Genomic DNA, 16700 nt, shown 5'->3' with positions numbered 1-16700 from the left:
ACTCGAGCAAAAACAATTGAGATTCTCCCACTGTCTTATTGCAGACTCCTATAGTGAAGAAACTTTCCTATTTTGCTGTCTCTTAAAATGTATATTTGACCAACAAAAATGGTGATTACATAAGGTTCAGGATAGCAGCACTGTCATATAATAACTGTTAGCTCTTTAATGTTTACAATTCAATAGGCTATATCCTCTTCTAGGCTTTTCTGTCTGTGTTTTATCTAGGCTAGTCATCATTCATTTGGGAGGGAGGCTACGTTGTTACCTATAGGTTACTCTCTCGGGGAGGGGGGAGGGGCAAATGTCCAGGCCCCCGACGTTGCACTCCCTGCTCTACAATAACCTACCGTTTTTTTCATGTTGCTTTCACCGCAGACACAACAGCGGAGACTGAAGAACCGTGGAAAACTACCCACACGACCATGGAGTGCCGTGGCGCCCTCACCCGTTAGAAAAAGAGAAAGACGGGTGAGAGAGAGAGGGGAGGAGGAGAAAACGACCAGCCGGTTCGCCGGTGCTAAAACACTCCACGCTGTGCACAAGGACATCGGGACAGAAATGCCTCCCAAAGACATGCGAGACATTAGAGTGCCAGTTTATCGGGAGTGATCCGCAAAGAGACGGGTTTGTGTCACTCACTGGTAGGAGGAGATTCGGAGTCAAACAAAAGGGATTGATTTTCCATAAGCTCCCAAACTGGAAAACTTTGCGGCGGTCGGTGAGGCTGAAACATGGCTTTGTCAGTGCGGAGTTGGGTCGCGAACGAGGGAGGAAAACACTTGGTTCTGGTAAGAATAGTACAACCTAATCCCGACACAAAACTTTTATTACAGTATTACACTGTTATGACATGTTTTTACTATTGCAAAGAAAAGTAACTGAGTGGAGCTGTTGCAATTTACAATCTCGATCCTAACTGGAAATTGGAAAGCAGCCTAACTAACACTTGAACAGAGTGCTGTGGTCATTGGATGTTGTCATCATCAATCATTATCAATAATCATATTCATCATCACCATCTTCATCACCACCACTGACATCTTGTTTGTGTGTGCGCATGTGTGTGTGTGTGTGTGTGTGTGTGTGTTAGGTGCTGTGGCTGGGTGCTAACACCTTGCTGTTTATGAGGACGTTCCTATTGTACTACTGTGGGCAGCAGTACCACTACCTCCATCAGATGCTCGGGGTAAGACGCCAGTCCAGCTCACTGCTATTGTACCGTGATCACAGAACAGAATGTATGGTGGGGATCATCAACTAGAAACAGCTTCTTGAGTGGATGGTCGGGGGCCATAACATCATTACAAATCATTTGTAGACTGCAGATAGACTGCAAGAATCCCAAACAGAGATAATATTTGACTAAAACATAATAGTTTCAAACCTTGCTTACATTTGTATATGATCACGTGTCTCTCTGTTATGCGTGGGAACACTTGGGAACAGGTTACACAAATTAAAATCACCTGGAGCTGGTTTCTTGGATTAAAAAATATATTTTTGCTTAGAAAACTTGGGGGCCAAATAAAACTACAAGTGGCCCAATTTTGGCCCTCGGGCTGTCATTTTGGGAACTCCTGGTGTATGGGATGTGTGTATGTACTGTATGTAACACCCATACACACAAACTTCTCCTTTATTTTAGGGTTCCTATTCAGTGATATTTATATCTGGATGGAGCCCAGCGACTTGGTGACATTCAGTTGATGCTCTGTGAGCATGGTGGGTCGCCGGTTTAGGCCACTAAAACAGCAACTTGTCCTTCACAATCAAACAAGTGCCATTTAAGTGCTTTGAGACATATTTTCTTGACTGTTTGGTCTATTGGCCGCTCACGCTAATATAAAGGTTTTTATTTAAATATAACTCTGATGTTCTTGTTATACTTTGCATACAGTTACCATTCCACAGCTGAACCTGGTCTAAAAGAGCATTAAGGCAGACTGTCAGGATCCTTAGCCCTAGCTCGGTGACACTGGTACCAGTGGTCATAACCTAGGGCCAGGAGATGTTCCTGACTACATGACCTGACCAGGAACAACTCTAGTGCAAAACACATATGGAAGTTCTATCTAAAAGTCAGTAACTCCCCCACACACCTCTGGCAGGCTATCTGTATGAAGTAGGTGAGCCCTTCATACACTTCTCATACTTCAACAAGGGCAAGTGTGGGCACGCCACTGGTCTCTGAATGAATTCCTGGGTAGCAGCTTTACACACGTGTGAGAGAGAGACAAAGAGAGAGAGAGAGAGCAATAGAGAGCGAGGCAGAGAGACTGAGGCAGAGAAACAGAGGCAGAGGAACTGAGGCAGAGAGACTGAAAGAGAGAGGCAGAGAAAGAGGCAGAGGGAGAGAGGCAGATAGAGAGGCAGATAGAGAGAAAAACAAAGAACAAACAGCAAAAACACATACATGATCAATTAAACAGTTTAGAGTTGGCTATTAAAGACTACCAGAACCCACTGGATTCTCCAATTACACTGAACAAAAATATAAAGATTTTACAGAGTTACAGTTCATATAAGGATATCAGTCAATTGAAAAACATTAATTAGGCCCTAGCCTAGGGATTTCACATGACTGGGAATTCAGATATGCATCTGTTGGTCACAGATACCTTTAAAAAAAAAGGCAGAGGCGTGGATCAGAAAACCAGTCAGTATCTGGTGTGACCACCATTTGCCTCATGCAGCGCGACACATCTCTTTCACATATAGTTGACTAGGCTGTTGATTGTGGCCTGTGGAATGTTGTCCCACTCCTCCAAAATGGCTGTGTGAAGTTTCTGGATTTTGGCGGGAACTGGAACACGCTGTCGTACACGTTGATCCAGGGCATCACAAACATGCTCAACGGGTGACATGTCTGGTGAGTATGCAGGCCATGGAAGAACTGGGACATTTTCAGCTTCCAGGAATTGTGTACAGATCCTTGCGACATGGGTCTGTGCATTATCATGCTGAAACATGTGATGGCAGCAGATGAATGACACAACAATAGTCCTCAGGATCTCGTCACATTCTCTGGCAACAGCTCTGGTGGTCATTCCTACAGTCAGCATGCCAATTGCACGCTCCCTCAAAACTTGAGACATCTGTGGCATTGTGTTGTGTGACACAAAACTGCACATTTTAGAGTGGCCTTTATTATTGTCCCCAGCACAAGGTGCATCTATATAATGATCATGCTGTTTCATCAGCTTCTTGATATGCCACACCTGTCAGGTGAATGGATTATCTTGGCAAAAGATAAATGCTCACTAACAGGGATGTAAACAAATTTGTGCACCAAATTTGAGAGAAATAAGCTTTTTGTGCGTATGGAACATTTCTGGGATTTTTTATTTCAGCTCATTGTTGCATTTATATTTTTGTTCAGTATGAACTACAGGACAAAATACAAACCCTTCAACCCAAAAGGCCTGTGGTGTTGATGGTATCCTAAATGATATGATAAAATATCTTTCCCAATACTTGGAACCAAGGACTGATGACCCTAATCCACAAAAGTGGAGACAAATTTGACCCCAATAACTACCGTTGGATATGCGTCACTAGCAACTTTGGGAATATCCTCTGAATGATCATTAACGTTAACAGCAGAAAACAATGTCCTGAGAAAATGTCAAGTTGGCTTTCTACCACATTACCCTACGACAGACCACATACAGTTGAAGTTGGAAGTTTACATACACCTTAGCCAAATACATTTAAGTTTTTCACAATTCCTGACATTTAATCCTAGTAAAAATTCCCTGTCTTAGGTCAGTTTGGATCACCACTTTATTTTAAGAATGTGAAATGTCAAAATAATAGTAGAGAGAAAAATTTATTTCAGCTTTTATTTCTTTCATCACATTCCCAGTGGGTCAGAAGTTTACACACACTCAATTAGTATTTGGTAGCATTGCCTTTAAATTGTTTAACTTGGGTCAAAGGTTACGTGTAGCCTTCCACAAGCTTCCCACAATACGTTGGGTGCATTTGGTCCCATTCCTCCTGACAGAACTGGTGTAACTGAGTCAGGTTTGTAGGCCTCCTTGCTCGTCCACACTTTTTCCGTTCTACCTACAAACGTTCTATGGGATTGAGGTCAGGGCTTTGTGATGGCCACTCCAATACCTTGACTTTGTTGTCCTTAAGCCATTTTGCCACAACTTTGGAAGTATGCTTGGGGTCATTGTCCATTTGGAAGACCCATTTGCGACCTATTTCATTTGCGACCAAGCTTTAACTTCCTGACTGATGTCTTGAGATGTTGCTTCAATATATCCACATACTTTTCCATCCTCATGACGCCATCTATTTTGTGAAGTGCACCAGCCCCTCCTGCAGCAAAGCACCCCCACAACATGATGCTGCCACCCCTGTGCTTCACGGTCGGGATGGTGTTCTTCCTCTTGCAAGCCTCCCCCTTTTCCCTCCAAACATAACGATGGTCATTATGGACAAACAGTTCTATTTTTGTTTCATCAGACCAGAGGACATTTCTCCAAAAAGTATGATCTTTGTCCCCATGTGCATTTGCAAACCGTAGTCTGACTTTTTTATGGCGGTTTTGGAGCAGTGGCTTCTTTCTTGCTGAGCGGCCTTTCAGGTTATATCGATATAGGACTCGTTTTACTGTGGATATAGATACTTTTGTACCTGTTTCCTCCAGCATCTTCACAGGGTCCTTTGCTGTTGTTATGGGATTGATTCGCACTTTTCGCACCAAAGTACGTTCATCTCTAGGAGACAGAATGCGTCTCCTTCCTGAGCGGTATGATGGCTGCGTGGTCCCATAGTGTTGCGTCTCCTTCCTGAGCGGTATGACGGCTGCGTGGTCCCATAGTGTTGCGTCTCCTTCCTGAGCAGTATGACGGCTGCGTGGTCCCATAGTGTTGCGTCTCCTTCCTGAGCAGTATGACGGCTGCGTGGTCCCATAGTGTTGCGTCTCCTTCCTGAGCAGTATGACGGCTGCGTGGTCCCATAGTGTTGCGTCTCCTTCCTGAGCAGTATGACGGCTGCGTGGTCCCATAGTGTTGCGTCTCCTTCCTGAGCAGTATGATGGCTGCGTGGTCCCATAGTGTTGCGTCTCCTTCCTGAGCAGTATGACGGCTGCGTGGTCCCATAGTGTTTATACTTGCGTTCTATTGTTTGTACAGATGGACGTGGTACCTTCAGGTGTTTGCTTCTAAGGATGAACCAGACTTGTGGAGGTCTACAATTTTTTTTCTGAGGTCTTGGCTGATTTCTTTTGATTTTCCCATGATGTCAAGCAAAGACTATAGTTTGTTAACGAGAAATTTGTGGAGTGATTGAAAAACAAGTTTTAATGACTCCAACCTAAGTGTATGTAAACTAGTTTTAATGACTCCAACCTAAGTGTATGTAAACTAGTTTTAATGACTCCAACCTAAGTGTATGTAAACTAGTTTTAATGACTCCAACCTAAGTGTATGTAAACTAGTTTTAATGACTCCAACCTGAGTGTATGTAAACTAGTTTTAATGACTCCAACCTAAGTGTATGTAAACTAGTTTTAATGACTCCAACCTGAGTGTATGTAAACTAGTTTTAATGACTCCAACCTGAGTGTATGTAAACTAGTTTTAATGACTCCAACCTAAGTGTATGTAAACTAGTTTTAATGACTCCAACCTGAGTGTATGTAAACTAGTTTTAATGACTCCAACCTGAGTGTATGTAAACTAGTTTTAATGACTCCAACCTAAGTGTATGTAAACTTCCGACTTCAACTGTACTTACTTTCTTTTAGAATATACCTTTATTATTCCCCTCAAACCCACCAACCCTCCCTCAATTGGAGTAAACTAATAAACAATTACACTTCTTCTACCTTGAGTTTATACACATTATACCCATTTTACAGAAAAAATCTATTTACAATAGTTATATTTTGTTTGTTTTTAGTTCTTCCTATTTTTCTGATGTCCATCCAGTTTGATTTCTATTTGTAACAGTTCTATTTCACAACATTTCTGAATCTATATACATTTTACAGACCCCTTATGTTTTACATTAGTTATCTTGTTGTTATTAGTCCCACCCTTCAGCTCCATTCAACCCCTCCCATCTATGTCCTATGTTAGTTTGTTGGTGATGTGGACATCCGACGAGTGTCAGAGCCGGTGTAGTACGATTCGATCTTAGTCCTGTATTGGCGCTTTGCCTGTTTGATGGTTAGTCGGAGGGCATAGCGGGATTTCTTATAAGCTTCCCACTCCTTGAAAGCAGCAGCTATAGCCTTTAGCTCAGTACGGAAGTTGCCTGTATTCCATGGCTTCTGGTTGGGGTATGTACGTACGGTCACTGTGGGGACGACGTCATCGATGCACTTATTGATGAAGCCAGTGATTGATGTGGTGTATTCCTCAATGCAATCGGAAGAATCCCAGAATATATTCCAGTCTGTGGTCGCAAAACAGTTCTGTAGTTTAGTAACTGTTTCATCTGACCACTTTTTTATTGATCGAGTCACTGGTGCTTTCTGCTTTGATTTAGCTTGTAAAGCAGGAATCAGGAGGATAGAATTATGGTCAGATTTGCCAAATGGAGGGTGAGGGAGAGCTTTGTATGTATGTCTCTGTGTGTGGAGTAAAGCTGGTCCAGAGTTTTTTTTCTCCCCTGGTTGCACATTTAACATGCTGATAGAAATTTGTAAGACGGATTTAATTTTCCCTGTGTTAAAGTCCACGAACACTAGGAGCGCTGCCTGTGGTTTTCCTGTTTGCTTATGGCGGTAGACAACTTATTGAGTGCTGTTTTAGTGCCAGCATCAAACTGTGGTGGTATGTAGACAGCTACAATAAATACAGATGAAAACTCTCTCTGTAGATAGTGTTGTCTACAGCTTATCATGAGATACTCTACCTCAGGTGAGAAAAACCTTGAGACTTCCTTAGATATCGTGCACCAGCTGTTATCGGCAAAAATACAAAGCCCTCTGCCCCTTGTCCTACCAGACTGTCCTGTCCTGCCAATACAACTTATAACCAGCCAGCTGCATGTTGATAACGTCGTCATTCACCCACGACTCCGTTAAGCATAAGATATTACAGTTTTGAATGTCCCGTTGGTAGTTTAATCTTCCGTGTTGGTCATCTATTTTATTTTCCAAAGATTGAGCGTTTGCTAGCAGAATGGAAGGAAGTGGGGGTTTATTCGATTGCCTACGAATTCTCAGAAGTCAGCCCGCCCTTTGACCCCTTTTTCTCCGTCGTCTCTTCACGCAAATGACGATAATCTGGGCCTGTTCCCAGGAAAGCAGTATGTCGTTCACGTTGGGCTCGTCAGACTCGTTAAAGGAAAAAAAGGATTCTGTCAGTCCGTGGTGAGTAATCACAGTTCTGATGTCCAGAAGTTATTTTCGGTCATAAGAGATGGTAACAGCAACATTATGCACAAATAAAGTAAAAAAATAAGTTACAAACAACGCAAAGAAACAAACAAAAAAACACTATTGGACAGAAACACGTAAAACGTCAGCCATTTTACATAAACATTTGAGACATGTTTTCCACGGATCCACAAAGAATTTGAAGACAAATCCAATTTTTATAAACCCATATCTATTAGGTGAAATACCACAGTGTGCCACCACAGCAGCAAGATTAGTGACCTGTTGCCACAAGAGAAGGGCAACCAGTGGAACACAAACACCATATTAAGTAAAACCTATGTAAATACGTCTCTTTTCTTTAAAACTTTTGTGAGTGTAATGTTTACTGTTCATTTCCCTTGTTTATTTCCCTTTTGTTTATTGTGTATTCCACATGCTTTGGCAATATATTTCCTATGCCAATAAAGCCCTTAAATAGAAATTTAATTGAGAGAGAGAGAGACAGACAGAGCGAGATTTGTGTGTGTGTGTGTGTGCTGCATAGACTTTGCATGTGGGGGACAAATCCCTGCAAAAGAGATCTTATCTCATTCAGCTGTGTGTGTGTGTGCGTGTGTGTGTGTGTGTGTGTGTGTGTGTGTGTGTGTGTGTGTGTACAGAACTGTCAGGATATCAGATCACCCCTTCACTGTGGTTTTGCTGTCAGCTGTTTTCTGTATGACACACTCTGTAGATGGTGTGTGTATGTGTGTGTGTGTGTGTGTGTGTGTGTGTGAAGAATGATGAGGTGCCGTAATCCTGGAGGCCATGAGTGTTGACAGAGAGGTGTGTGTCGGGGGTGGGGGTGGAGGCTATGAGTAGTGTGGTTTAGAGGGGAGATTAGAATGATACAATGTATTATTTCATCTGTTAACTACACCTGGAATCTAACTGTGTTTGTGTGTGTGTGTATTTGTGTGTGTGTGTATTTGTGTGTGTTTCTCCAGCTAGGGCTGTGTATCAGCAGGGCGTCTGCATCAGTACTCAATCTGAACTGCAGTCTGGTGCTGCTGCCTATGTGTCGCTCTCTACTCACCTACCTCAGAGGAACACACACGGTACGGAGAGGAGGGGAATGTGTGTGTGTGTCTGTGTGTGTGTGTGTCTGTGTTTGTGTGTGTGTGTGTGTGTGTGCGCGCGCTCAGTAGTCTGGTAATGGCTGTCTGGAATGGGCAGAGAGTACTGTAGTGAGGGTTTTGATATGTCTGAAGACTGTACACTGACACTGTCTGTCCTCCCCCCTCCTCGCCCCCCTCCCCCCATACACACTCCCCTCCAGGTGAGAAGCAGAAAGGCCCGCAGGCTTCTGGACAAGAGTAAGACCTTCCATATGGCGTGTGGAGTAGCCATTTGTGTATTTTCCGGTAAGTGTGTGTGTGTGTTTGTGTGTGTGTGTGTCGAGCGTGTGTATGTGTTGGGCGTTAGAGTAGGGTATGGTAGAGTACAGTAGGGTAGAGTACAGTAGAGTAGAGTAGAGTAGGGTAGAGCATAGTAGAGTAGAGTTCAGTAGAGTAGGGTAGAGTATAGTAGAGTAGAGTTCAGTAGAGTAGGGTAGAGTACAGTAGAGTAGGGTAGAGTGCAGTAGAGTAGGGTAGAGTGCAGTAGAGTAGGGTAGAGTGCAGTACAGTAAAGTACAGTAGAGTAGGGTAGAGTACAGTAGGGTAGGGTGTTGTGTGGTAGAGTAGAGTGCAGTAGAATAGGGTAGAGTACAGTAGGGTAGAGTAGAGTACAGTAGAGTAGAGTACAGTAGGGTAGAGTACAGTAGGGTAGGGTGTTGTGTGGTAGAGTAGAGTAGAGTGCAGTAGAATAGGGTTGAGTACAGTAGAGTAGGGTAGAGTGCTGTAGAGTAGGGTAGAGTGCAGTAGAGTAGGGTAGAGTACAGTAGAGTACAGTAGAGTAGGGTAGAGTACAGTAGAGTAGGGTTGAGTGCTGTAGAGTAGGGTAGAGTGCAGTTGAGTGCAGTTGAGGGCTGTAGAGTACAGTAGAGTATGGTAGAGTGCAGTTGAGCACAGTAGAAAGTAGAGTATAGCAGTACAATAGAGTACAATACAATATACTGTACGCTACTATACAGTACTGTACTGTTCCACTGTATTGTATTGTACTGTATTCTACTGAGCTCTACTCACTGTACTGTACTATACAAACTTGTGAAGCATATTGCACGTCTATGATTGGTTCAGATTTGGTCCAGTCTGTTCCCTCTGTGGACATTAACAGGGTTGACTGACTAAATCTCAACAACTTTTCATTGTCCATGGATATCCGGTGTCGGTCGGTGATCAATGGGTGAGGACGCTGACTAAATGAATGGACAGCGAGTTGGCTCATGGGTAGGTGTCATGGGTAGGTGTCAGAAAGAGCTGGGAGAGGTGACATTAACTGAAGTTGAGAGAGAGGGGCAGAGAGAGAGAGAGAGAGAGACAGAGAGAGCCAGAGAGAGAGAGAGAAAGACAGAGACACACAGAGAGAGGGCGAGAGAGAGAGAAGGAAGGAAGGAAATAAAGAGAAAGGGAGTAGTTGTCCAGTGTCAGACTGTTTAAAGACTCTTGACTTCCAGAAGACAGAAAGAGATTGACACAGCTATGAGCTGTGTGCCAGTGGAAGGGAGGACAGTAGCAGGTGACCCAACTGTGGTTTGTGATTATTATGATTTTCCATTGTAGCCAATTCAACTGCGATAATTCCGTTACCAAATTGGTAAGGAAATTATGATTTTAAATCACTTCATAATTCATAAACAAAATTGATACCAGTAAAATCACTATAACTAATTGGTAGGTCTACTTGTTACTTGTTACTTCTGTGAACGTTCCTAATCCTAATCTTCACATGAGGGAGAGAAATGTGAAAATATCTTCCAAGATATGTGTGTCTTTGGTAACGGAATTACAAGGCACAAGGCAATATTTCTTAAACTTACAGAACAATTTCTACGAAATGAAATCTAAGTGTTGATATTAGTTGGCAGAGATCTTTATGTTATTACATGATTGTGTTATTACTTTTTCTGCTAGATGTTTTCTAAGAGCCCTTTTCCATCTGTTCAGAAATCAGAGCCGTCACTTATGCCCCATTTTTTAAGATGAAAAATGTATCAATGACTTTTTTCCTTAAAATATAGATTCTTAGTTTTTATTTGACACACAATTTGATATGCTCCTATGAACTTCCCATGTTGGTGCTCATGGGTCCTTTTACATGGAAGTGCCCGTATGCATTCAGATTCTGAGAGTTTCCAGCTCTTCCAGGGGACATAGAGCTGTGTGTGTGTGTGTACGTGTGTGTGTGTGTACGTGTGTGTGTACGTGTGTGTGTGTGTGTGTATGTGTGTGTGTGCGTGTGTACGTGTGTACGCGCGTGTGTCTGAGAGAGAGATAATGAGTGAGAGAGGGACACACACAGCTGCCTCACTGACGTCATTGGGAGCTGGTTTCTCCCCGGTCTCCCTCACCCCCAGCCCCCCCCCCCCCCCTCCTTTAACCCTCTCCCCCTCTCTCCTCTTCCGCTCCCTCACCCCCAGCCCCCCCCCCCCCCCTCCTTTAACCCTCTCTCCCTCCCCCTCTCTCCTCTTCCGCTCCCTCACCCCCAGCCCCTCCCCCCTCCCCCCCTTTAACCCTCTCTCCCTCCCCCTCTCTCCTCTTCCGCTCCCTCACCCCCAGCCCCTCCCCCCTCCCCTCCTTTAACCCTCTCCCCCCCCCTCTCTCCTCTTCCGCTCCCTCACCCCCAGCCTGCTTCCTGGCTGTGGAGATGTAAAGTTCTAATTGCAGAGTTCCAAACTCCTGACACAACCAATTACACCCAGGGAACAATGGAGAACAAAGGGAGAAAGAGGAGGCAGGGGGAAGACATGGAGAGGGTAATTGAAGGTGAATAGAAAGAGAGAGGGGGGGAGAGAGAGGGGGAGGAGGAGAGAGCGATAACTACCCCTTGCCTCTGTCAGCTGTTGGGGAAATGCATGTTTAAGCTATGATGTCAGAGAGATAAGTGTGTGTGTGTGTGTGTGTGTGTGTGTGTGTGTGTGTGTGTGTGTGTGTGTGTGTGTGTGTGTGTGTGTGTGTGTGTGTGTGTGTGTGTCGCTCAGTTACTCAGGAAGATGTATGCTGAATAGACAAAGAGATGTGTGAGTGTGTGTGTGTGTGTGTCGCTCAGTGACTCAGTAAGGATGTATTGGTGAGTAGTGCTGGGAAATGCCAGGGACCTCACGATACGATATTATCATGTTAATTAGGTACCAATACAATATGTTTTTAGATTCTCACGATTCTATACTGAACAAAAATGTAAATGCAACAGTTTCAAATCAGTCAATTGAAGTAAATGCATTAGCAGATGCTCTTATCCAGAGCGACTTAATGTAGTGAATGCATACGTTTTCATTTGTACTGGTCTCACATAATGACAAATTCTCTAACACAAAGTTGGAGGCGGTTTATGGTAGAGAAATGAACATTCAATTCTCTGGCAACAGCTCTGGTGGTCATTCCTACAGTCAGCATGCCAGTTGCACTCTCCCTCAAAACTTGAGACTTCTGTAGCATTGTGTTGTGTGACATAACTGCACATTTTAGTGGGCTTTTATTTATCCCAGTACAAGATGCACCTGTGTAATGATCACGCTGTTTAGTCAGCTTCCTTGATACACCACAATATTGATATGCAACAAAATGGAGAGGAATTCGTTTTTTTGTGTGTATGGAAAATATTGGGGATCTTTTATTTAAGCTCATGCAACATGGGACCAACACTTTACATGTTGTGTTATATGTATGTTCAGTGTAGTGTGATATGTTCGTATTCATCCATCATCCATTTGGAATGTTACGGATTTCAATTCATATAGTATGTTACGAATTTGCAAAACGTACGTATGATATGTTACAAATTCCAATTTGTCTAACGTTATCGTGGTGGCTTTGTGGCTAACACTAACATTTTGGCCTCCGAGTGGCGCAGCAGTCTAAGGCACTGCATCTAAGTGCTAGAGGCGTCACTACTGACCCTGGTTTGATTCCAGGCTGTATCACAACTGGCCGTGATTGGGAGTCCCATAGGGCGGTGCACAATTGGCCCAGCGTTGACCGGTTTTGGCCGGGGAAGGTTTTCAATATAAATAGAATTTGTTCTTAACTGACTTGCCTAGTTAAATAAAAAATAGATTAAAAAACTTTAGCTAGTGGTAAAGGATTAAGGTTAGGAGTTTAGGTTAGGAGTTAAGGTTAGGAGTTAGGTTAGAAGTTAAGGTTAGGAGTTAGGTTAGAAGTTAAGGTTAGGAGTTTAGGTTAGGAGTTAAGGTTAGGAGTTAGGTTAGAAGTTAAGGTTAGGAGTTTAGGTTAGGAGTTAAGGTTAGGAGTTAGGTTAGAAGTTAAGGTTAGGAGTTTAGGTTAGGAGTTAAGGTTAGGAGTTAGGTTAGAAGTTAAGGTTAGGAGTTAGGGTAAAGGGTTAAGGGTATATATCTGCTGCAGAGAGAACATGACAGTTTTGACCAGTCATGGAAAGACTGAAAACATGTTGGTTCACTATTTAAAAGAAGATGGAGAACAAACATATTTCTACAAGTCAATACTTGAAGTCAAAGTTTCCAAAATAATATTGTGATATGTGACTGTATCGATTTCTCCCCCATCGCTATTGTTGAGTATGCTGAATAGAGAAAGAGATGTGTGTATGAGGGTGAATTTTGCTCTCTTGTAACTCACTGTTGTGATATGTCCCCCAGTTGTGCACGTATCAGCTCATCTGGTCAACATGGTCAACTTCAGCGTCAGGTACTCAGAAGAGTTCCCTTCTCTCAACGTTGCTCGCTACAGGGGAGAGGTAAGATGTGCACACTCACACACACACTCACACACAACCTGTGTTAACCTGCACTTTTCTTCCCCAGGACCCCAGACTCATCATTCTGACTACAGGTGAGTCTGCCGGAGTTCCCCTATAATAAACTGGACTGTTTCACAGGTGGGTTGTCTAGCCGAGGGGCGTGTATTGCATTTTGGTCTTGGTTTCATATGTGTTTCCATGGTAACCATAAACTGGTGAATGTGTTTGAGATTAGGGTGGCGCTATGCCAAGAAGAGAGGGGGAACTCTGTCTTTCTGACAGTACTAGACACTACACTACACACACACACACACACACACACACACACACACACACACACACACACACACACACACACACACACACACACACACACACACACACACACAGTCTTGCACAGCTAACCTTGTGGGGAGACACACTTCAGTCCCTTTCAAAATCCTATTTTCCCTAACCCCTAAAGCTAACCCTAACATTAACCCAAAAACCTAACTTTAACACTAAACCTAACCCTTAATCTAATTATAATTCTAACACTGATTCTAACCTTAACCCTAAACCCCATAGAAATAGCATTTGACCTTGAGAGGACCAACAAAATGTCTCCAATTGGTCAAATATTTGTTTGTTTCCTATTCTTGTGGGGACTTCTTATGTCCACACACAAGCAAAAAGGTGACACTTTGTCTGGATTTTCCATGTGTAGATGCTCTGCTTACTCTGCTTAGGGCTAGGTTTAGAATAAGGGTTAAGGTAAAGGTTGCATTTAAACCCAATTTATGCTAGAGCCAAAAATGTGGTCGGAGGCTCCATATGGAGGGTGTGACACAATTGCGGAACCTCCAGAGGCAGGCAGAGGTCAAATTGAGCTCCGTACTGCATCGCCGCGTGTTGCCCAAATGTTTCTACAATGCGTAAGGCTCCGTATAGCTCCGTATAGCTCCGTATAGCTCCGTATAGCTCCATATAGCTCTGTATTGGCATGACTGGTTGACGGTAGGTGGAGGCAGAATGTCCAGTATAAACACAATCTCACTTCCTTGACAGCTTCCTTGAAAACAGCTCTGCTCAGCCAAGCACAAGAATATACAGTTGAAGTCGGAAGTTTACATACACTTAGGTTGGAGTCATTAAAACTAATTCTTCAACCACTACACACATTTCTTGTCAACAAAATATAGTTTTGGCAAGTCGGTTAGGACATCTACTTTGTGCATGACACAAGTCATTTTTCCAACAATTGTTTACAGATTATTTCACTTATAATTTCACTGTATCACAATACCAGTGGGTCAGAAGTTTACATACACTAAGTTGACTTCTGCCTTTAAACAGCTTGGAAAATTCCTGAAAATGATGTCATGGCTTTAGAAGCTTCTGATGGGCTAATTGACATCATTTGAGTCAATTGGAGGTGTACCTGTGGATGTATTTCAAGGCCTACCTTCAAACTCAGTGCCTTTTTGCTAGACATCATGGGAAAATCTAAAGAAATCAGCAAAGAAAAATTATAGACCTCCACAAGTCTGGTTCATCCTTGGGAGCAATTTTCAAATGCCTGAAGATACCACGTTTATCTGTACAAACAATAGTATGCAAGTATAAACACAATGGGACCACGCAGCCGTCATACCGCTCAGGAAGGAGACGCAACACTATGGGACCACGCAGCCGTCATACCGCTCAGGAAGGAGACGCAACACTATGGGACCACGCAGCCGTCATACCGCTCAGGAAGGAGACGCAACACTATGGGACCACGCAGCTGTCATAGCGCTCAGGAAGGAGACGCAACACTATGGGACCACGCAGCCGTCATACCGCTCAGGAAGGAGACGCAACACTATGGGACCACGCAGCCGTCATACCGCTCAGGAAGGAGACGCGTTCTGTCTCCTAGAGATGAACGTACTTTGGTCCAAAAAGTGTAAATCGATCCCAGAACAACAGCAAAGGACCCTGTGAAGATGCTGGAGGAAACAGGTACAAAGTATCTATATCCACAGTATAACGAGTCCTATAGCGACATAACCAGAAAGGCCACTCAGCAAGGAAGAAGCCACCACTCCAAAACCGCCATAAAAAAGTCAGACTACGGTTTGCAACTGCACATGGGAACAAAGATCATACTTTTTGTAGAAATGTCATCTAGTCTGATGAAACAAAAATAGAACTGTTTGGCATAATGACCATCGTTATGTTTGGAGGAAAAAGGGGGAGGCTTGCAAGCCGAAGGACACCATCCCAACCGTGAAGTACGGTGTTGGCAGCATCATGTTGTGGGGGTGCTTTGCTGCAGCAGGGACTGGTGCGCTTCACAAAATAGATGGCATCATGAGGGAGGAAAATTATGTGGATATATAGAAGCAGCATCTCAAGCAGCATCTCATGACATCAGTCAGGAAGTTAAAGCTTGGTCGCAAATGCAAATGGGTCGCAAATGGGTCTTCCAAATGGACAATGACCCCAAGCATACTTCCAAAGTTGTGGCAAAATGGCTTAAGGACAACAAAGTCAAGGTATTGGAGTGGCCATCACAAAGCCTTGACCTCAATCCTATAGAACATTTGTGGGTAGAACGGAAAAAGTGTGGATGAGCAAGGAGGCCTACAAACCTGACTCGGTTACACCAGTTCTGTCAGGAGGAATGGGCCAAAATGCACCCAACGTATTGTGGGAAGCTTGTGGAAGGCTACACGTAACCTTTGACCCAAGTTAAACAATTTAAAGGCAATGCTACCAAATACAAATTGAGTGTATGTAAACTTCTGACCCACTGGGAATGTGATGAAACAAATAAATGCTGAAATAACTCATTCTCTCTACTATTATTCTGACATTTCACATTCTTAAAGTAAAGTTGCGATCCTAACTGACCTAAGAGAATTTTTACTAGGATTAAATGTCAGGAATTGTGAAAAACTGAGTTTAAATGTACTTGGCTAAGGTGTATATAAACTTCCTGACATTGTCTAGCTCACTTCCGGGTAGTCTAGTGCTGCTGCTCCAGTTTCAACTTCCACCTGACTGTGCTGCTGCTCCAGTTTCAACTGTTCTGCCTTATTATTATTCGACCATGCTGGTCATTTATGAACATTTGAACATCTTGGCCATGTTCTGTTATAATCTCCACCCGGCACAGCCAGAAGAGGACTGGCCACCCCACATAGCCTGGTTCCTCTCTAGGTTTCTTCCTAGGTATTGGCCTTTCTAGGGAGTTTTTCCTAGCCACCATGCTTCTACACCTGCATTGCTTGCTGTTTGGGGTTTTAGGCTGGGTTTCTGTACAGCACTTTGAGATATCAGCTGATGTACGAAGGGCTATATATTTTTTTTTGATTTGATTTGATTTGATTAGTCTGAAAACTTTCCCCATCCCCTTCCTGGTAGTCTAGTCTAGTCTGAAAACTTTCCCTATCCCCTTCCTGGTAGTCTAGTCTGAAAACTTACCCCAACCCCTTCCTGGTAGTCTAGTCTGAAAACTTACCCCAAC

The 16700-nt window shown here is 43.4% G+C and overlaps 1 protein-coding gene across 1 annotated transcript in view; it reads left to right on the top strand.

Annotated features, from left to right (window-relative positions):
* The first annotated feature begins 367 nt into the window (after window positions 1-367).
* nox4 (NADPH oxidase 4) overlaps window positions 368-16700 on the top strand; it is a 35415-nt gene continuing 19082 nt past the window's right edge. Inside the window, exons 1-6 of the mRNA XM_031791163.1 lie at window positions 368-791; window positions 1094-1189; window positions 8335-8445; window positions 8667-8751; window positions 13107-13204; window positions 13272-13299. Coding sequence (XP_031647023.1) covers window positions 735-791; window positions 1094-1189; window positions 8335-8445; window positions 8667-8751; window positions 13107-13204; window positions 13272-13299 — 475 coding nt within the window. The 5' untranslated portion in view covers window positions 368-734. The remainder of the gene's footprint in view (window positions 792-1093; window positions 1190-8334; window positions 8446-8666; window positions 8752-13106; window positions 13205-13271; window positions 13300-16700) is intronic.

Source organism: Oncorhynchus kisutch, linkage group LG15 (assembly GCF_002021735.2).
Source record: "Oncorhynchus kisutch isolate 150728-3 linkage group LG15, Okis_V2, whole genome shotgun sequence".
Classification (NCBI taxonomy): Eukaryota; Metazoa; Chordata; class Actinopteri; order Salmoniformes; family Salmonidae; genus Oncorhynchus; species Oncorhynchus kisutch.
Note: the sequence above shows the minus strand (reverse complement) of the source record. Positions and strands in the feature narration are given on the sequence as shown.